Source organism: Sorex fumeus, unplaced genomic scaffold, assembly GCF_029834395.1.
Source record: "Sorex fumeus unplaced genomic scaffold, SorFum_2.1 ptg000128l, whole genome shotgun sequence".
Lineage (NCBI taxonomy): Eukaryota > Metazoa > Chordata > Mammalia > Eulipotyphla > Soricidae > Sorex > Sorex fumeus.
In genome coordinates, this window is record NW_026606185.1 from 1,609,333 (window position 1) to 1,630,129 (window position 20,797).

At 58.2% G+C, this 20,797-nt stretch overlaps 2 protein-coding genes across 2 annotated transcripts; both read left to right on the forward strand.

Moving 5' to 3' along the window:
- Positions 1-403: 403 nt before the first annotated feature.
- OTOP2 (otopetrin 2) lies at positions 404-10,637 on the forward strand. Its single transcript, XM_056138431.1, has 8 exons — positions 404-757; positions 1,018-1,363; positions 2,023-2,159; positions 3,978-4,036; positions 6,472-6,605; positions 7,371-7,543; positions 7,634-8,347; positions 10,361-10,637. Exons 2-8 carry the CDS (start codon positions 1,051-1,053, stop codon positions 10,529-10,531), a joined length of 1,701 nt encoding a protein of 566 aa, XP_055994406.1. The 5' UTR covers positions 404-757; positions 1,018-1,050; the 3' UTR covers positions 10,532-10,637.
- A 3,999-nt stretch (positions 10,638-14,636) lies between these two features.
- On the forward strand, positions 14,637-20,539 carry OTOP3 (otopetrin 3). The gene is made up of 6 exons (XM_056138408.1): positions 14,637-14,937; positions 15,032-15,168; positions 16,572-16,630; positions 16,837-16,949; positions 18,475-19,298; positions 20,369-20,539. Exons 1-6 carry the CDS (start codon positions 14,637-14,639, stop codon positions 20,537-20,539), a joined length of 1,605 nt encoding a protein of 534 aa, XP_055994383.1.
- Positions 20,540-20,797: the final 258 nt, after the last annotated feature.

A 20,797-nucleotide genomic window follows, 5' to 3' on the forward strand; every position in this document is an offset into this window, starting at 1 on the left:
GACCGCGGGGCGAGGGGTGGCCAGAGGACAGACACGCCGACGGACAGCGAGCTGGACGCCACCCTCCGGCGCACGGCCGGTCAGCGGCGCTCCAGCAGGGGGCGCTGCAGACCCGGAGCGCCCCGCGCGCGCCGGCCACTTGGCATCCGCGTAGGGTTTCGCAGCCTCCCCGGCGCCGAGGAAGGGAGGTGGGGGGCGGAGCGAGGAAGTAAGAACTTGGACCCCAGTGAGGGAGCCTGGGAAAGGGGGGCCGGGGTCCCGATCGCGGTACGGTCACGGAGGCGCACCGAGGGGTCGCGCCCGCGCGCCAGGACCGGCAGCGCGTCCGGGTGTCCGCGGGGCCCCGGGGGCGTCTGTGGGGCCGCCGTTCTTAGGGTCCCGGGTGCTTGGGATCGTGGGGCGCCCGGGCACTGGGGACGCCGGGGAGAGGGAAGCGGGGTGCCCTCGGCGTGCCGCAGTGCAGGGCCGCGCCCCGGCTTGGCGGCGCGGAGGTGACAGGGCGGCGAGGGTGGGGGCGCCTCTTAACCCGTAATATAAGTCTCACCTTATCTGGCTCCCGCGCGCTCTTCCCTAAATTCAGCTCGCAGAAAAGATGGATCATGTGAGCGGGACTGAGAGGTTTATGGAGCTGAGCTCCCGCGGCTGTAAATCGTCCTGCGCGCCCCGGTATAAAGCGCCCGTCCAACCCCGCGGGGAAGAGAGGACTCGCTCGCCGCCCGCTGACCCCCTGCTCCTCGCGGGCTCCCGGCCTAGCCAGGTGGGTGCAGCAGGCCCGACGGCCGCAAGGTGCTGAACTGGGGCCCCTGGACGAGCTCCTCGAGCTCGCTCCATCTCCTCCGAAACTTCCCCAGAGCCGGTTCCGCCCTCCCGCGGCCCCTCGCCCGGCGCGCGGGTCAGGAGCTCCCCGGTCCGGCGGAGTCGACCTTGGGCTGCGAGGCTGGAGGAAAAGGCGCCCTCCGCCCTGGGGCTGACCTGGGGTTAACTTGAGGGGTCCTTCTGTCCTCTCCTCCCCCACAGTGACCCCGGCAACCTCCTCCAGTCGCCCCTGCCATGTCCGAGGAGCTGGCCGCGGCCCCCAAGGAGAGGCCGCCAGCGCCGCGGGCCGCCCCCCGCGAGGTGTGGAAGAAGGGGGGCCGTCTGCTGTCCGTGCTGCTGGCCGTCAACGTGCTGCTCCTGGCCTGCACGCTCATCAGCGGCGGCGCCTTCAACAAGGTGGCGGTGTACGACACCGACGTGTTCGCGCTGCTCACCACCATGATGCTGCTGGCCGCGCTCTGGATCCTCTTCTACCTCCTGGGCACCGCGCGCAGCCCCGGCGCCGTGCCCTACCGCGACGCGCACGCCGGCCCCATCTGGCTGCGAGGTGGCTGCGGGACGCTGGGGGCGGAGGGGCCGGGCCCCTGCAGAGCCGGGGGCTGGGACTCTTGGAGGAGGGAAGGGCCAGAGGGAGCCCCCGCGGGACTGAAAGTGACCGAAGCACAGGAAGGCTGAGTCCTGGTTGAGGGAGGAGGAAGGGGAACTTCTTATTCATTTACAGGTGGAAAGAGCCTCCAAGGCACCTCTCAAATGAGCTCTCCCTCATCCTCACAAATGCGAATGCAGTCTCCGAAGGATGGAGTTCCACAGGGCATCCATCCACCCACCTACTCAGCCACACACTCACTCTGCCCTCCTATTCATCTTTCAACCATCCATCTGTCCATCCGCCCAACCATCCATCCATATCCAACCATCCATCACTCACCTAGCATCCATCCACCTATCCAATAACTTACCCATCATCATCCATCCCTCCACTCACGCATTCAATGGTTTCTCCTCCAACCACCCATCTCTACATTCATCCATCTCTCCACCCATCCAATCACTTGTCCATCCTCCATCCATCTATCCACCCACCCATCTGTCCATTCACCCCTCCACCCACCCACCCACCCAATCACTTCTCCACTCAGCCACCCATCCTGACGTTAAAAAAAATTCTCCTGCCTCTCTGATCCACTCTGCACCCCTCTTTCCCAGGTGGGCTGGTGCTTTTTGGAATCTGCACTTTAGTCATGGATGTCTTCAAGACGGGTTACTACTCCAGTTTCTTTGAATGTCAGTCGGCCATCAAGATCTTGCACCCACTCACCCAGGCGGTGTTTGTCATTGTCCAGGTGGGTAGGTAGGAAAGTGGTAAAGAACACCTGGGCCGGGAGCAGAAGAACAGTGGGGAAGGCACTTGCCTTGCATATGGCCGACCCAGGTTTGATCCCCGACACCACATATGGTCCCCCAAGGCTGGCCAAGAGTGATTCCAGAGTGAAGATCCAGGACTAAGCCCTGAGCACTAATGGGTGTGCCCCCCCAAAAAAAGAAAAAAAACCTTGGCATGGGATCTGAAGGCCTGAGCTCCACTGCCCACTTCCCCTCGGCCATTCTGTGAAATAAGTCAGGGCTGCAATGGGAATCCTCGGGGTTCGCACTTCTGGGAGCTCAGTCACGAGCTCAGAGCCCCGTGTGAGCTCATGCGTAGGAGCCGTGCAGTTTTATTTTTGCGTTCGAGCGGTGCTTGTTAACACCCGGGAGGTGTGCATTGCAGCAGTTGGCCTGGACTCCCTGTATGCCCGCAGAGGGCATGAGTGTCAGCCGCTTTCTGACCTCAGTCTTGCCTCCTCTGGGTGATATGCATCTGTCCTAGAAATAGCTTATCCTCTCTCTGGGATTCTTTAAACAAGTTCATATCTTGCTCCTTTCCCCCCCCCCCCCACCTCCTATTGGAAAGATCTTCCAATGGAGCCCAGGCAGGACTGGTGTCACCTGAGGCCGGAGAAGACCCTTTATCATCATGAAACTGACCCTAGCGTCTCCCCTGAGACATTACCCACACCCCGCCCCTGTTTCTAACAACACTCTGATAACTTGGCATTTATATTATTTTGACCTTCCATTTTATGGGTGTGACAACTAATCAAGTGAAAGGCAAATGCCCAGATCTCACATGGGTCAATCTCCGAGCCGGATTTCAGAGGCAGCCAGATGAGCTGAGGGTGGAGCCGGGTGAGGGGGCGTGGCCAAGGAAGATGAGAAACCTAGGGTTTCTTGATACTGGGCCCTGTGCCTGGCCTTTCCCCCAGGAATCGGAAAGAAGGGAGGCAAAACTAGATTTCTGTTGTTCCTGACCACAACAAATAGAAAATTCCAATACCAGACAGAGTTGCAGGTGACTTTGCAAGTGTTTAAAAATCGGAGATGGGGCCGGAGCCATAGTGCAGTGGATAGAGAGGTTCCCTTGCACGTGGCTGACTGGGGTTTGCTCTCCGTCATCCCATATGGTCCCCTGCACACCACCAGGAGTGATCCCTGGGTACAGTACAGAGCCAGGAGTAACCTCTGAGCATTGCTGGGTGTTGCTAATAATAACAGCAATAATAAAATAGAGAAGGGAACCCAAAGGGTGGCTCACATTTTTGCATGAGTTAGGGCCTGAGTTCAATCCCAGCATCCCACACCCACCTGTACTGCTAGACCAGGTGTTGGCAGGAGTGGTGGCCCCAGAGTTCTGAACACTGCTGGGGAGACCCTCCCCGCAAAATGGTTGGTGTTAGAGAAAACCTATTTATACTATTTGCCCCATAGACTGGGCTAGAGCTGGAGCAATAGCACAGCGGGTAGGGCGTTTGACTTGCACCCGGCTAACCCAGGTTCGATTCCTCCGTCCTTCTCCGAGAGCCCGGCAAGCTACCGAGAGTATCCCACCCGCACAACAGAACATGGAAAGCTCCCCATGGGGTATTCAATATGCCAAAAAACAGTAACAAGTCTCACAATGGAGACGTTACTGGTGCTCACTCGAGCAATTGATGAACAATGGGAGGACAGTGCTACAGTGCTACAGTGCCCCATGAACTAGAAAGAGGGAAGTGCTTAAAGCTAAATCAGCTGAAGGCTCGGCCCAAATCCAGGTAAATGACCCCCGCTCTCTCTCAACTCAGACTTACTTTCTCTGGGTCTCCGCTAAAGACTGTGTTCACGTCCACCTGGATCTGACCCGGTGAGTGCCCAGGCCAGCGCCTGCCTCTGCTGGGGGTGACTGTGCCCACTCTGCATGGGGTCTCTCCCATTGGGCCTGGCTCTGCTCTGGCCCCTGGACTCTCCTTCAGTCCAGGACTCCCGCTTTGTCAGCTGCTCCTAGCACCCTGTGTCTATGTGTGCATGAGTGTGTATTGTGTATGTGTAGGTATGTGAATGTATGCTTCTGTGTATGTGAAGATAAGTTTTGTATGTGTGTTACATGTATGTGTATATATGTGTTTGTGTGTGCTTGTGTGCCTTTGTGTCCTAGATGAGTTCTGTCAATGCGTTCTCTGTGTGTATATATTTTGTATATGTGTGTATGAGTATGTATGTGTCTGTAAATATGTGAGTATGTATGTATATGAATGTGTGTGTGTCTGATGGAGTGTGTTTCTCTGAGTGTGTATAGGCGAGTGTGTATCTGGGTGGGTGTGTATATGGTTGAGTGTTCTGTGTGTGTCTAAGTGTGTATATGAGTATGTGAGTTTGCATCTAGATGAGTGTGAGTGTAACTGTTGTAACTGTGAGTGCATATCTGGATGTTTATGCATATCTATGTACGTTGTTTGTATCTGGTTGTGTAACTGTGTACATGTGAGTGTTTCTGTGTGTGTCTGAGCATGTGTCTTGGTTTGTCTGGGGTGAGTTGTGTTCGAGTGTGTGTCTGAGTGTGAGAGTGTGTCTGGGTGTATGTCTCTGGATGAGTGTGTCTGGGACTGAGTGTCTGTGGGTGTGTCTGTGTGATTGTATGCCTGGGTATGAGTGTGTATCTGTATATAAATGTGTATCTGAGTGTGAATGCATACTGGGTGTGAGTGTGACTGGGTATGAGTGTGACTGGATGTGAGTGTATGTGTCTGGGTGTGAGTGTGTACCTGGTGAGTATGTGTCTGGGCGTGAGTGTGTGTCTGAGAGTGAGTGTGTGACTGGGTGTGAGTGTGTGTATCTGGGTATGTATCTTGGTGTGAGTGTGTGTGTGGACATGAGTGTATGTCTGGGTGTGTGTCTGGCGTGAGTGTGTTTCTGTTTTTTTTTTGCTTTTTGGGTCACACCCAGTGATGCACAGGGCTTACTCCTAGCTCTGCACTCAGGAGTTAACTCCTGGTGGTGCTCAGGGGACCATATGGGATTTCTGGGAATCGAATCTGGGTTGGCCACGTGCAAGGTAAACACCCTACCCGCTGTGCTCTCTCCCCAGCCCTGTGAGTGTGTTTCTGGGCATAAGTGTGTGTCTGAGTGTGTGTGGGCATGTGTGTCTGAGCATGAGTGTGTGACTGGGTGTGTGTGTGTCTGGGTGTGTATCTGGGCATGAGTGTGTGACTGGATTGTGTGTGTCTGAGTATGTGCGGGCGTGAGTGTGTGTGTCTGAGTGTGTGTCTGGGTGTGTACCTGGGCATAATTGTGTGTGTGTGTGGGTGTGTGTGTCTGGGTGTGTGTCTGAGCATCGATGTGTGGCTGGATATGAGTGTATGTGTGTCTGAGTGTGTGTCTGGGTGTGTGTCTGAGCATCGATGTGTGACTGGATATGAGTGTATGTGTGTCTGAGTGTGTGTCTGGGTGTGTACCTGGGCATGAGTGTGTGTCTGAGCGTGAGTGTGTGTGGGCGTGTGTGTGTCTGGGTATGTATCTGAGCATCAATGTGTGACTGGATGTGAGTGTGTGTGTGTCTGAGTGTATGTGTGGGTATGAGTGTATGTGAGGGCATGTGTGTCTGAGCATGAGTGTGTGACTGGGGGTGTGTGTCTGGGTGTGTATCTGGGCATGAGTATGTGACTGGATTGAGTGTGTGTGTGTCTGAGTATGTGTCTGGGCATGTGTGTGTCTGGACGTGATTGTGTCTGGGTGTGTGTGTGTCTGGGTGTGTATCTGGGCGAGAGTGTGTGTGTCTGAGTGTGTGTCTGGTGTGAGTGTGTGTGTGCCTAGGTGTGTGTCTGGTGTGTACCTGGGCATGAGTTTGTGTGGCGCGAGTGTGTCTGTGTCTGGGTGTGTGTGTGAGCGTGAGCGTGTGACTGGATGTGAGTGTGTGTGTGAGTGTGTGTAGGGGTGTGAATGTGTGTCTGGGCATGAGTGTGTGTCTGGGTGTGTGTCTGGGTGTGTACCTGGGCGTGAGTGTGTGACTGAATGTCTGTGTCTGTCAGAATGTGGGGGGGGACGTGAGTGTGTGTCTGAGTGTGTGTGTGGGAGTGAGTTATGTGTCTGGGTGTGTGTACTGAATGTGTTTCAGCGGCCTGGGCAGTCTGGCTGGCTCTGTCCTTCCTGCAGCCCCTGGGGCGCTCTCTTGGGTGCAGCTGGCAGCTCAAGAAGGACCCACTTCCCTGTGCATGAGCCAACCTGCTTTCCTGCTTCTCCTCATCACCTCCTCCCCAGGGCCCCAAGGGGAGCCAGACCCTCACAGTCACTTTGCCTACACAGGTGTGGCCTCATGTTCACGCTCACCACCAACCTGGCCATCTGGATGGCTGCCGTGGTGGATGAGTCGATGCACCAGGCCCACAGCTACATCACGTCCCATGGCAACGCCAGCTACTCCCGCCTCGCGCCCAACCGTGAGTGCCCATTTCCCGCAAGCCTACAGCTGCCCAGGCCTCAGCCAAGGCTCAGGGGCTTGTCCCCACCATCTCTGTGTCCTAACAAGGACACAGAGACATAAGCAGAGGCCAGACGACCCCTGATGCTCCAGCCTCACAAGAGGAAGGAGGGCGGGTGGGTGAGCCCTGAGGAGATTTGCCCGTCCTGCAGCCTCGGCCCTGCTTTTCAGATCTCTGTTCCCCAAGGGGCAAGGATGGTCTAGCCGGGGAGAAGGGAAGGACACTGGTTAGCCTGATGCCCTATAGTGAGATGGAGAGCATGGCCAGAAGGACAGACAGGCTCAGCCCACAGCAACAGTGACCAGTGAGCACTGGCTGTGTCTCACACAGTCTCAGAGAAATGGACTCCATTGCACAGAAATACCCATTGGACAGATGAAAACACTCAAGCAGGAGAGGTCAAGTAGTTCACCCAAGGCCCCAGAACTCAAAGACCCTTCTTGACCCCTAAGCTATTCTGAGCCGGAAGGGTAAGGCACTTGCCTTGCATATGGCTGACCCAGGTTCGAATCCCAGCATCACCTAGCACCCTGCACCCAGCCAGAAGTGATCCTTGAAGGTAGAGCCAAGAGTAAGCCCTTGAAGGTAGAGCCAAGAGTAAGAGTAAGGTGGGTTGTGCACCTCCACCTCCCATCCCCCCCAAAATATCAAAACCCAAACAAGCGGACTGAGGGAGCCCCTGCAGGGAGGTGGGTGGGCAACTCTGCACTCCTTTCTCTGCAGCGAAGCGAGCAGGCGATGCGGCAGGAGACCAGTGTGAGTGCAAGACAGCCATCTGCCAGATCTTCCAGCAGGGCTACTTCTACCTGTACCCCTTCAACATCGAGTACAGCCTCTTCGCCTCCACCATGCTCTACGTCATGTGGAAGAACGTGGGCCGGTTTCTGGCAGGCCCTGTCCCCGACCTAGGCCATGCCCCAGATCAAGACCACGCCTCCAGCCAAGACCACGCCCCTGGCCGCGACCACGCCCACAGCCACACCCAGGCCCACAGTCACACCCACGCCCACGCCCACGCCCGGCCCAGCGTCTTCCGGGAGACGTTCTTCGCAGGTCCCGTGCTGGGGCTGCTGCTCTTCGTGGTGGGCCTGGCCGTGTTCATCATCTACGAGGTCCAAGTGAGCGGGGAGGGGGCGCGCACGCAGCAGGCCTTGGTCGCCTACTACAGCTTCAACATCGTGTGCCTGGGACTCATGACCTTGGTCAGCCTCAGTGGCTCGGTCATCTACCGGTTTGATCGCCGCGCCATGGACCACCACAAGAACCCAACGCGCACCCTGGACGTGGCCCTGCTGATGGGCGCCGCGCTGGGCCAGTACGCCATCTCCTACTACTCCATCGTGGCCGTGGTGGTGGGCACCCCCAGGGATCTGCTGGCGGCGCTCAACCTGGCCCACGCGCTGGTCATGATCGCCCAGCACACCTCCCAGAACGTGTTCATCATCGAAAGCCTCCACCGGGGGCCCCCCACGGAGGAGCCCCCGCATCCCACCACCAAGGAGCCCTGCCAGGGCCTGACTTTTGCCAACCTGGATGCCCTCCACACCTTGCCCGCCTGCTCGTCCACCCCGGGGCTGGTGGACCCCGGTGGGGTGCAGCATCCAGGGGAGGCAGTGGACGTCATCTTGCCACCCAAGACGCACTGGAGACGCCGGTGCCTGAAGGACATCTCTCTCTTTCTTCTGCTCTGCAACGTCATTGTGAGTAATGGGGGGAGGGAAGAGAAGCCACAGTGCCGCGGATCGCAGGGGGAGCCTTTAGGTATATTCATCTGCACCCCCCTCCTCCATCTCTAGGAAGGGGGCTGGATCAGAGAGGGTCAAGGTAGCCTGAAGGTCAAACAGCGACTGGGGCACAGGAGAAAATGCCTTTGCAGGTGCTGGCATGTAAGCAGCAGAGGGTGCTGCTGGGGGGGGCTGGTGAAGAGGAGGGAACAGTAGGTTGGGGCTGCAGAGGGCTGGGGGCTGGGGCCCCGCTGGGAGGTGTGACAGCTTCCCGGAACTTGTGACCAACCCTCATCTCAGAATAATTGGAGCAGCCTCAGGAAGTGGCAGCGACCAGTGTAAGTGTAAATGTGAGCATTTCAGTAGCCAGAGGCAGATTGGGAGGGGGCTCCTCCACCCACACCCCTGGATCCAGCCTGGCTTTTTCCTAAGAGTAGCCCCTCCGGAAGGCAGACCCTGTACCACTGCATGTCCTGACAGAACACCAGAGACCCTGCCAAAGCTGGTATGTGGGTCCGTCCCCAAACAGAATACACCCCCAGTTTCACCTGCACCAACAGACATTCTGAGATTTGTTCCCACTGTGAATAAAACCAAATAAGGGTGAGCTTTAAAAAAAGCAATATAGGGGCTGGAGCGATAGTACAGCGGGTAGGGCATTTGCCTTGCACGCAGCTGACCTGGGTTCAATTCCCAGCATCCCATATGGTTCCCTGAGCACTGCCAGGAGTAATTTTGCATGAGCCAGAAATAGCCCCTGTGCATCGCTGGGTGTGACCCAAAAAGAAAAAAAAGCAAAATAAGGGGGCCTTGCCTGTGGCCAACCTGGTACCATATTCCGAGCCCCATGAGAAATGATCCGTGAGTATAGTGCCAGGGGTCAGCCCTGAACAACAACCACTGTGATCCCCCCAAAATCAAAGCCAAAACCAAAAGGCAAGAAGTGCTTGTGTTGCACCTGGCCAACCCAGGTTCGATCCCCGAAACCCCATGGGGTCCCCTGAGCCCCGTCAGGAGGGATCCCTGAGCACAGTGTCAGAAGTCAGCCCTGAGCGCCACTGGGTGTGACCAACAGACAAAGAGGAAGGGCTGGAGAGGCAGGACAGGGTTACAGCGCTTGCCTTGCACACAGCCAGCCCCAGTTCGAATCCCTGGCATTACAAACGACCCCCTTGACCATGGCCAGGAGTGACTTCTGAGTACAGAGCTGGGAATAACCCCTGAGCACTGCTAGATGTAATCCCCAAAACCAACATGAGTGGGGGCTGGGGAGAGGCTCAAAGGGCTAGAGCACATGCTCTGGGTGCAGTGACCCTGAGTTCTATGCCCTGCATCCCTTGTAGCATCCAAAAACTAAAAAGTGGTAAGGTGTTCCCGATTTTCTTTTTTTTTTTTTTTTTTGCTTTTTGGGTTACACCCAGACATGCTCAGGGATTACTTCGTTACTCCTGGCTCTGCACTGAGGAATCACTCCTGGTGGTGCTTGGGAGACCCTATGGGATGCCGGGGATCAAACCTGGGTTGGCCACATGTAAGGCAAATGCCCACCCCACTGTACTGTCACTCCGGCCCCCAAGTCCCGATTTCCTTAAGCAGCAGTAGAGCCCAGAGCTGGGAGGGGCAGCCCAGGGGTCCACACACCAGTGCTGGGCTTCAGGTGGATAAAGGCTGACGCCCACTGCCTCTCCGTGAGAACCACGGCCTGTGGGTGGTCCGCGGGGCATCTTGTCCTCCCCGCCCCTCACACCCCTCCTCAGGGGAAAACATGCAGTCATTTGTTCTACTCCCCACTCAGTCACTGAGACCCCCAAGTGGGGCCACACTAAGGGAGGGGAAGATGGGAGCCCTAGTCTGGGGTGGGCAAGCTCACCCCAACATCTGGGGGTGCTCTAGGCTCTGCCCAAGACACCAGAAGTCCCAGCAGCACCCAGGCCCCAAACTCCAGGGACCCACCAAGGCCACAGAAGTGACACGCCTCTCTCCCCGCAGCTGTGGGTCATGCCCGCCTTCGGGGCCCGCCCACACTTCAGCAACACGGTGGAGGTGGACTTCTATGGCTACTCGCTGTGGGCTGCCATCGTCAACGTCTGCCTGCCCTTCGGCATCTTCTACCGCATGCACGCCGTGTCCAGCCTGCTGGAGGTCTACGTGCTCTCCTGACCACGAGCGTCCCCGCTGGGCCCTGAGTGGAGTTTTCACAAGAGCTATTTTTCCAGGACGAGTTTTTAAAGCACAATCCCGCACCCCCCCCCCACCTCACGCCTACCCTGCCACCTCCGCTCCACCCCCACCCCAGGGAGGCAGCCTCTCAGCTCTGCCCCTAACCCCAACCAATAAACCTGATGGTCACCCTCACTGGCCCTGAATTCCTGATTCAGCCACCCCCCACCCCCAACATGATGGAAGGTTCTGAGTGCGCGGGGAGAGGAGAGGGCGCTCCGGGCTGGAAGGGCTTCTGGGAATTTTCAGGTTTCCAGCTTAGAGGGCAAGATACAGACAAGCTAAAGTCACGGGGCCCAGGGGTGCTGGCGGGGTCCTCGGCTTCCCCTTCCCTGTATCCTCAAGCAACAAGAACAGGTTATTTTCTGTGTGCGAGCCACTGAAGTTTGAGAAGGAACCACCAGACCCACCCACCATTTTACAAAGCAGGAGCTGAGGGAGACAAATTAAGAGACTGAGTGCAGGGGGCTGGAGCAATGGCACAGTGGGTAGGGAGGCCGGAGGCTGACCTGGTAAGATTTCCAGCATATGGTCCCCCACCCCGAGTACAACCAGGAGTAATTCCTAAGTGCAGAGCCAGAAATAACCCCTGTGCATCCCTGGGTGTGACCCCAAAAGAAAAAAAAAAGAGGCTGAGTGCAGGCATGGCATGCCTGAGGCCTGGGTTTCATCCCTGGCTCTCTGCACGATCCCCGAAGCACTCCCACAAACAGCCCCCCGAGCACTAAGTGGGGAGTAACTCCTGAGCACCATCAGGTGTGGCTCCTGGGGAAAGGGACTTGCCCAGGGTCACACAGCTCAAAGCGTAAGTATTCTACTGAGAACTGTCAATGTTTTTTAAGCAGCTGAACTTTTTCTCCCCCTCAAATAAAGTATTTGGGGAACCCCAAATACCACCTGGGGTATTGTCACCGGAGAGGGCTGGGGATGTTGGGGGGAGAGAGTCAGGGATGGTCTTAGCTGGGAGAGACAAACGGGGAAGAAGGAGAGAGGAGGAAGAGGTGGCCGGAGAGAGGAAAGAGGAGAGAGAGAGAGAGAGAGAGAGAGAGAGAGAGAGAGAGAGAGAAGGAGAGAGAGGAGAGAGACCGCAGGAGCTGGAGGGCACTTGCCTTGCACGCAGCTGACCTGGGTTCAATCCCCAGCACCCTTATAGGGTCCCCCAAGCTCCACCAGGAGTGACTCCTGAACGCAGAGCCTGTGACTCAGAAAAACAACATAAAAGAGGCTCCAGTGTCTAGACCAGAAGGGACTGGGGGGAGGGCGAGATTCCAGTGAAGGGGGGGGTCCCTTGGGTGGGCAGCTGGGTGGGAGAAGAGGAAGCCGGTGGGGACCTTTGGGGTTGCGGGGTGGGGGGGGCCGCACCCAGGCAGGAGGTGAGTCTAGGGGCTCTCCTTCCTGACCTGCACTCGGGAGGCAGAGCAGGGTCGGCAGCCCCAGCCTCCTTCCCACCGAGGGGCAGCAAGAGGACCCCGCCCCGCCCTCGCCCCGCCCCTGCCTGCCCCGCCCACGCTGCCGCCAGTGGGTAATTAGCGAAGGATTAATGAGGCCCCAAAGTCAACAGAACAATCTATGGGCCCCCCGACTGCTGACTGCGGCTGCGCGGGGTCGCGGGGGGAGGGCGTTGGGGGCAACGGTGGAGGGGCTCGGGACTGTTCGATCAGCGCCCAGGCCGCGTCGGGGTCAGTCTGCGGTGAAGGTCTCAGGTAGGGCCCCCCAGGTGCGCCTGCTCGTCCCCTGGGGGCTCCGCAGTGGGAGGCCGGCGCACCCCAGCTCGGCGCCCCCGTCCCAGGACTGCTGGGCGCAGCCGGGCCGCAAAGAGGCTCCCGGGGCAGAAAGAAGCTGAAACCCACTGGGGAAGGGGTGAGGCGTTGGCACAGCTGTGGGCAGCCTCCGGCCCAGAGATGCTCCCCAACCCCCTCCAGAGGCCCAGGGAGAAACCTCCAAAGTTCTGGTCAGCGGCCTGACCCTGCGCAGCTTGGGGTGGGCCCCGAGACCCACAAATTGATGTGGGGACCTTCCCTTGGCCTGGCAGAGCCGAGGGGTACACCAGCCTCCTGCCCCCAATGTCCTGACACCCCTGCCCTTTCTCCATCCTACAGTTCCCCCCCCCTAATCTTTTTTCTGTTTAGTTTAGGGGGGGTGGGGTTTGGTTTTGGAGACACATCCTGTGGTGCTCAGGGATTATTCCTGGCTCTGTGCTCAGGAGACACGATGTGGTACCAGGGGGTGGACCCCGGGTGTGCCTCATGCAGGTAAGTGCGCTAAGGTTGTATCTCCCATTCCTCTCTGACACTCCCGCTAGCAGACATTGTGGGGGAACGGCTTGGGGGGAGCAGGGGAGACAGGGGCGGGACCTGGCAGGAGCCCCTGACTCTCGTTCCCCAGGGCTCCCTCTAGGCCTGGGTCCAAAACCCCAAATTCCTGCACAACGCCGCCCCCTCAATCCTCACAGGAAACCCAGGAACCCGGGAGCCCAAAACCTTCCACGTGGGTGTGTTAGATCATGAGTTGGGGGGAGGAGGGTTGTTTGTAGTTTGGTTTTGGGTCACACTCGGCAGTGCTGAGGAATTACTCCTAGCCCTGCACTCAGAAATTACTCCTCCTGGTGCTCTGGGGACCCTTTGGGGTGCTGGGGATCGAATCCGGGTCTGCTGTGTGCAAGGCAAGTGCCCTCCCTGCTGTAGTATTGCTCTGGTCCCTAGATATGAGTGCTAACAACTTCCACCCCCCTCCCCCTACCCCCCCCCCCCCCCGCGCTGTTATACATTCATGCCTTCACAGATTGGTCCAAGAAGTCTGTGTGAAATACGGGATGTGTAGCAGGCACACGTCCCTAGTCGTATGGGGAAACTGAGACTCAGAGTGTCTGCAGAGTTTGCTCCTGCTCCCTGCCAGCTCCCTTCCTCCAGCAGGGTGCTGGTGGTCACGGCCGGAGCCCCCACCTGCAAAGCAAACGCTCGGTGCACTGAACCATTTCCCAGCCTGGAGTCTGAGTTCCCCTTCATCCGCTTTTCTTGCCTCAGGAGGATGAAGATGCTGAGGAACAGTCAGAAAGGCTCAGGCTGGCCCTGCAAGCCTCAGGGTCCTCAGTGTGGGCGGGAGAGCTTGAGAGGGGAGATACAGAGTATCTAGTGTTCTTGTCCCAGGCTAACTCAGAGCTCTGTGCTCAGGAATTACTCTTGGTGGGGCCCAGGGACCATTTGGCAGGCCAGAGATCCACCCTGGGTTGGCTGCGTACAAGGCAAATGCTCTCCCCGCTGTACTATTGCTTGAGCCCTAAGGATCTTCTGGAAAGATCTCTCCAGCTCTGCATGTGGACAGGATCTCTGGTACTGGTACTGAATGTTCCCCTGGGACAGTCGCCAAGACAGGTGATGTGTCCACAGTGAACTAGTCTGGGGGGTCAGCTCTGGGTTCTGGTGCAGCTCCTGGCCTTGACGGGTGCTGGCCAGGGTCAGACACATCCCCACCTGGAGGCCTACTGGGAGAGGAGAGGGGGGCTGGGGGAGGGAGTGTGCAATAGGCATTTGCCAAGGTTTTAAAAGAGGATTTTGATGGGCTGGAGCGATAGGACAGCAGGGAGGGCATCTGCCTTGCACGCACCTGGCCCGGGGTTGATCCCTGGCACCCCAGATGCACCCTGAACATCACCAGGAGTAATTCCCAAGCCAGGTGTACCCCCAAACCAAAAGATCAGAGAGAATTCTGGGGTGGGGACATCTCCCAAGGGCGCTCAGCCAACTGAGCAGGGTGGTTCAATGAGAAGGTTGGAGTGTCTGGGACCAGACCCTGGGGTGCTGGAGACCACCAGGGCCACCCCAGCAGTGCTGAGCCCCCCTACAATGCATGCCAAGTATGCACCCCTGCGGGAAGCTATAATTTCCTGACCAGAAAGGTTGGATGGCAACCTTAGGTCACACAGCAGTCACACAGGGGCAGGAGTGAGAGGCATCCCGGACCCTTTCCCTCCTCCCCAGGCCTCTCTGAGGCTCGGACCCGGTCTCTGTGGGACTACGGAGGGACTGAAGCCACCAAGGAGAGCGCGATGGAGAGGAGCCAGAAGGAGAAGCAGCTGGCTGCGCGGCGGGCTCAGCACCACCACCACCTCCAGCAGACGGGCCAGCTCTTCTCGGGGCTCCTGTGCCTCAACGTGGTGCTGCTGGGCACGGCCGTCATCTGCAGCATGATCTTCAACAGCGCCGTCACGCTGCACGAGGTGGGCATCCTGCTGGCCATCTGCAAGATCATCTCGCTCCTTTGGTTCCTCTACTACATGGCGAGCGCCATGCAGCGGCCCTGGGCCGTGAACTTCCAGGACACGCATGCCGGATCCATCTGGGTGAGGGGTGAGTACTGGGGCTTGGGCTCGGTGGGGGAAGGGGGACACACAGGGGCGGGCCCTGGGGATGGGCAGGTGCCAACGCTGTCTGGGACCACCAGGCTCCCTGGTGCTGTTCGGTGGCTTCACCATCTGCCTCAACGTCTTCCGGGTGGGCTACAGCGTCAGCCACTTGGAGTGCAAGGAGCAGCTGGAGCTCGTCTTGCCCTTCATCGAGATGGTCTTCATCGGCGTCCAGGTGAAAGGCCACGGGCGCACTCACAGCTGATGTGGACCTAGAGACATCCACTGGCACACACCCCCAGGGCAGGAGCCGGGGCCTCCACATGCCCGCGTGCCCTTGTTTGCTCCAGCCGCGCACTGGCGCGTGAAATGCAGGCAGTGGAGTCCTCTGCTTGGCTTTGGGGAGGGTTGGGCCACACCTGCTGGTGCTCAGGGCTGACTCCTGGCTCTTCGCTCAGGGATCACTCCTGACGGTGCTCAGAGGACTTATATGGGATGCTGGGAATTGAACCCAGGTTGACTGCGTGCAAGGCAAATGCTTCCCCACTGGACGGTTGTTCTGCCCTGTCCCTTCCTTTTTTTTTTTTTTTTTTTGCTTTTTGGATCACACCCAGCGAGGTACAGTGGTTACTCCTGACTCTGCACTCAGGAATCACGCCTGGCGGTGCTCAGGGGACCATATGGGATGCTCAGAATCGAACCCTGGTCAGCCGTGTCCAAGGCAAATGCCCTACCCGTTGTGCTATCGCTCCAGCCCCCTTCCTTCTTTCCTTCCTTCCTTCCTTCCTTCCTTCCTTCCTTTCTTCCTTCCTCCCTCCCTTCCTCCCCCCCTCCCTTCCTTCTCCTTCCCTCCTTCACTCCCTCCCTCCCTTCCTTCCTCCCTTCCTTTCCTTCCTTCCTTTCTTGCTTTCATTCTTTCTTTCTTGCTTGCTTTGGGCCACTCCAGGACTAGCTCCTGACTCTGTGCTTAGGAATCACTCCTGATGGGGGCGCGGGGATCATTGGTGCTGCCAGGACTGAACCCGAGTCGGCTGAGTACAAGACAGGCGCCCTGCCCGCTGTGCCCTTCTTGCAGCCCTGTCAGCAGCTATGCGGGGGGCCACACCCAGTTCCCCACACTGACAAGCCATTGCTGTGCTCCGTGGGTGACACCCGGGCCCTGCGAGTTTTTAGTGATGGTTCTCCAGTTTCTTTCCACATCCCTGTTCCCACCAGGCCTTCTGCAACAATCATGTTCCCATGCGAGTATTTTTATTAATGGGTTGGGGACTTTGGGAACACACTCAGCTGTGCTTATGGCTCACCCTGGCTCTGAGTTCAGCCTGGCATGCTCGGGGAACCATATGGGGTGCTGGGGAATGAACCCAGTCTAGTTGCATGTGAGGCAAACATCTTACCTGCTGTCCCATTGCTCTGGCCCTCCATATCCCCATGATCCCATTTTTGAGCTGGGATGACTGAGGTGGGAGGAGGTTTCTCTACTGCGGCCAGGAGCACACAGCAAGAGGCGGTTGGAGCCTGGCTTCCTCCACGTGCCTTCCACCATGAATACAGGGCCAGCAAGTGGGATATGGCCCATGGTTCCCCCCCCCCCCCATCCCCACACCAGCCTCTGGGCTCAAGTCCCCTCTCTTTCAGACCTGGGTGCTCTGGAAACACGCTAAGGACTGTGCTCAGGTCCAGACCAACATCACCAGGTAAAGGGAGGCTCACCAGCCCCAGTTCACTGCTAGTGTTCACGGCCCCCCCATCTGTCCTGGTCTGGTGGTCCTGGAAATGAGGTAACCCCAGTGGTCCCTAGGGTGAGCTCCCCCAGATGGGATGTGGGCTTGGGGAAGAGTGCTCACCCCAAGGGTGGTGCTGAGGCGGATGCAGGGGTTGGCAGATGCGCCCACTCTTCCAGGTGTGGCCTCATGCTGAGCCTGGCCACCAACCTGCTGCTCTGGATCCTGGCGGTCACCAACGACTCCATGCATCTGGAGATCGAGGAGCACCTATTCAGTGAGAAGTTGGCAGGTACCCAGGGGACCAGCAGCCCCCCAATATGTTTGTGAGTGTATGCACATGTCCCCCCGCCCCTGCTGCCGAGGACTCGGCGTCTGCCAAGTTCAGGGTGAACTCTGCTTTATGTCTCTTTTATGTGGGGGGAGGCACGGGCGGGGGGACACACCCAACAGTGGTCGGGGGTTCCTCCTGACTCTGCACTCAGTGCCTGGAGGTGCTGGGGGAACCTAGGAGATGCCGAGGATCGAACTCGGACTGACTGCGTGCCAGGCAGATGCCCTCCCCCGCTGTACTATGGCTCCGGCCCCTTCTAGTTTCTTTCTCCCAATACCATGGAGGCATACCAGGTTGCTTCCTGGTGGTGGTGTCCTACCATTCTCACTGTCCCCGCCCATCCTAGAAACTTGAAGAATGGATCACTTTTTGGGGGGGGGGGTGAGTATGGAAGTTTTGAGTCATACCCGTTGGTGCATGGGGACAACCTGGCTCTGTGGGAATCCCACAGTGTCAGGGATGGAACTGGAGCCGGCCGCATGCAAGTCAAACCCCTCCTGCCTCTGTGTCTGGCCCTGGGGCTGGGGCGAGAGCACAGTGGGGAGGGCACTTGCCTTGCACACAACCAACCAGGTTAGATCCCCACCATTCCATAAGGCTCTCCGAACACCACCTGGAGAGATTTATAAGTGCAGAGGAGAGCCAGGAGTGACCCCTGAGCACTGCTGGGTGTGAAAATTACCTTGGGACCAGAGCAATAGTATAGCAGCTGGAGTCTTGCCTTGCATGTGACCAACTGGGTTTCCATCCCCGGCATCCCATAGTGTCCCCCAAACACCACCAGAAGTAATTACTAAGGGTAGAGCCAGGGGTAACCTCTGAGCATCGCCAGGTGTGATCCAAAACCAAAAAAGAGAAAAGAGGAGGGTTTGGAGGGATAGTACAGCCAGGAGGGTGTTTGCCTACCATGCAGCCAACCCAGGTTCGATCCCTGGCAGCCCACTTGGTCCCCCCGAGCACCGCTAGGAGTAATTCTTAAGTGCAGGGCTAGGAGTAACCCCTGAGCAGTGCCGGATATGACCCAAAGAGCTAAAATAAATAGATAAATAAATAAATACGATTTTTTAAAAAGAAAGACTAAAAAAAAAACCCAATCTGGCCAGGCCTGTGATTTTTCTTTTTTTTTTTTTAATTTTTTTTTGCTTTTTTTTTGGGTCATACCCAGCGATGCTCAGGGTTTCCTCCTGGCTCATGCACTCAGGAATTACTCCTGGTGGTGCTCAGGGACCATATGGGATGCTGGGGACCGAACCCGGGTCGGCCGAGTGGGAGGCAGACGCCCTACCCATTGTGCTATCGCTCCAGCCCCAGGCCTGTGATTTCTGAATCTACTTCTGGGCCTCAGTCTGCCTATCTGTCAAATGAGCAGCTGGGTGCCCCCCCACACACACACCACTGGCAGGAGAGGGGTAGACCCCATGTGCAGGGGGCCTCCCCGGAGCAGGTCTATGAACATCTGTCCCCCTCCCAGGCCCCGTCGTAGGCAACATCACCAACAGCAGCCAGTGTATGTGCCCCAGCGGAACGTTGTGCGACGTGTTCCAGAAAGGCTTCCTGATGCTCTACCCCTTCAGGACCGAGTACTGCCTCATCTGCTGCACGGTGCTCTTCGTCATGTGGAAGAACGTGGGCCGCAGCCTGACCCACCACGCCTCCCTGCCCCGGCACGCCGTGCCCTTCCGCATGCAGGGGGCCATCTTTGGGCCGCTGCTGGGCGCGCTGGCCATGGTGGCGGGCGTGTTCGTCTTTGTGCTCTTCCAGATCCAGGCCAGCGGCAGTTCCATTGCGCTCTGGTACTTCACCCTGTACTACGCCTTCTACGTGGCGATCCTGCTGCTCATGAGCCTGGCCTGCCTCACGGGCCTGGTCATCCATGAGCTGGAGGAGCGCGAGCTGGACATGGTGGAGAACCCCACGCGCAGCCTGGATGTGGCGCTGCTGCTCGGCATGCCCATCGGCCAGATGGCCATCGCCTACTTCTCCCTCGTGGCCATCATGGCCAGCCGCTCCCACGAGCAGTTCAGTGACCTGCTCCTGGCCTACTCGCTGCTGGTCGTGCTGCAGCATGTGCTCCAGAACCTCTTCATCATCGGGGACCTGCACCGCCAGCCGCTGTGGGAGACGGCGCCCCGCAGCCCGGATGCGTTAAAGCCGGAGGTGGAGCTGAACGAGGGGCACTCCCTCATGGACTTGGGCCAGAACCTCCGGCGCCTCTCGACGGCCTACCTCCAATCCTACAGCAACCTCAACTGGAAGCGGCGGATGCTCAAGGAGGTGTCCTTTTTCCTCATCCTCTGCAACATCACGGTGAGTGGTGGGGCCAGGCTGGCTGGGTGGGGATGGCACGCCCCAGAAAGCCTCACGCAGGAAGGGCGGGATCAAGGCGCAGGTCCAGCTGCTGAACTTTCCCCGGGGCAAGGGGAGCATCCCTTGGCTCGCTGAAGATGCGAGCCTCTTTCCAACTCGGTCCAGACTGCTTGAGAGTATCCCCCGGCTCCCTGCAAGGTCCGCAGAGGTGACTGTGGCGAGCCTGGATCTGAGAGCTCTTGACAACCAGTTAAGGAATTTCTCGAGAATCAGTGGCTCACTAACTTCAGCCTAGGGAAGCCGTGAGAACGGGCCTGATTTCCTAAAGAGTCTTGAGTTGAAGGTATTGGTGAGGAGGGTTCAGCCCGTCGGCCGAGGCCCCAGGCCCCTGCGCCTCGGGCCAAATCATCACAGCTCTGGCACTTCCCGCCTTACAGCTGAGGAAACTGAGGCTTGGGTCCCGAAGCCAGGAAGCAGGGCCGGGACCAGTAGGGAGACCCAAAGCCTCCCTAGATTAAACACGGAATCCAGGACACAGTGCCCTGACCCCACAGAGCCTACATCATGCATGGCCCTAACAGGCAGTGGAAACACTGGGACAGGCGGGTGGGCCCCGCAACCAGGGAAGCTTCTGGAAGGCTTGCAGTGAGCTGTGAGAATGGGATGGGATTGGGACAGAGTTTGGGGCCGCCAGCTCTGGCAGATTGCCATGGCAGAAGCCAGAGGCTGGGATCAGGGCAGCCCCGAGGATCGCCCAGCAGGCCAGGGAGGGCGCTGTGCTGAGGGGCTTCGGGGGAGATGGGGAGGAGGGGCTGACTCTGAACACGCTGTCCCCCACTGAGTGCTTTTTTTTTTTGCTTTTTGGGTCCCACCTGGCGATGCACGGGGGGTTACTTACTCCTGGCTCTGCACTCAGTAATTACTCCTGGTGGTGCTTGGGGGACCCTATGGGATGCTGGGAATCAAACCAGGGTTGGCCATATGCAAGGCAGACGCCCACCCTGCCATGCTATCGCTCTGCCCCCCCAACCCCCTCCCCCGCACTGAGTGCTTACCCCCCCCCCCCACAGCTGTGGGTGATGCCAGCGTTTGGCATTCACCCCGAGTTCAAGAACGGGCTGGAGAAGGATTTCTACGGCTATCACGCGTGGTTCACCATTGTCAACTTTGGGCTGCCCCTGGGCGTCTTCTACCGCATGCATTCTGTGGGGACGCTGGTGGAAGTCTACCTGGGGGCTTGAGGCCGTCCAGGGGACCCCACCTCCATCAGACCCCTGACAGCCCACAAATGAAGAGGGGGGGCAGCATGGAGGCCTGGATCAAGCTGGGGTCCCCAGTGCATCCCCAGGTGTCTAAGGTGGGGAGCCCATGCCCAAGGGTGGGGCCTGGATACTTCACACCCCGGTCTGGGCGGGGGCGGGGGTTCTGCCCAGCTCCACAGCCTGGGGACCCCCAAACTCTCCACGACTGAGTCTTGAAGAGTTTGAAGAGGGCCTTTC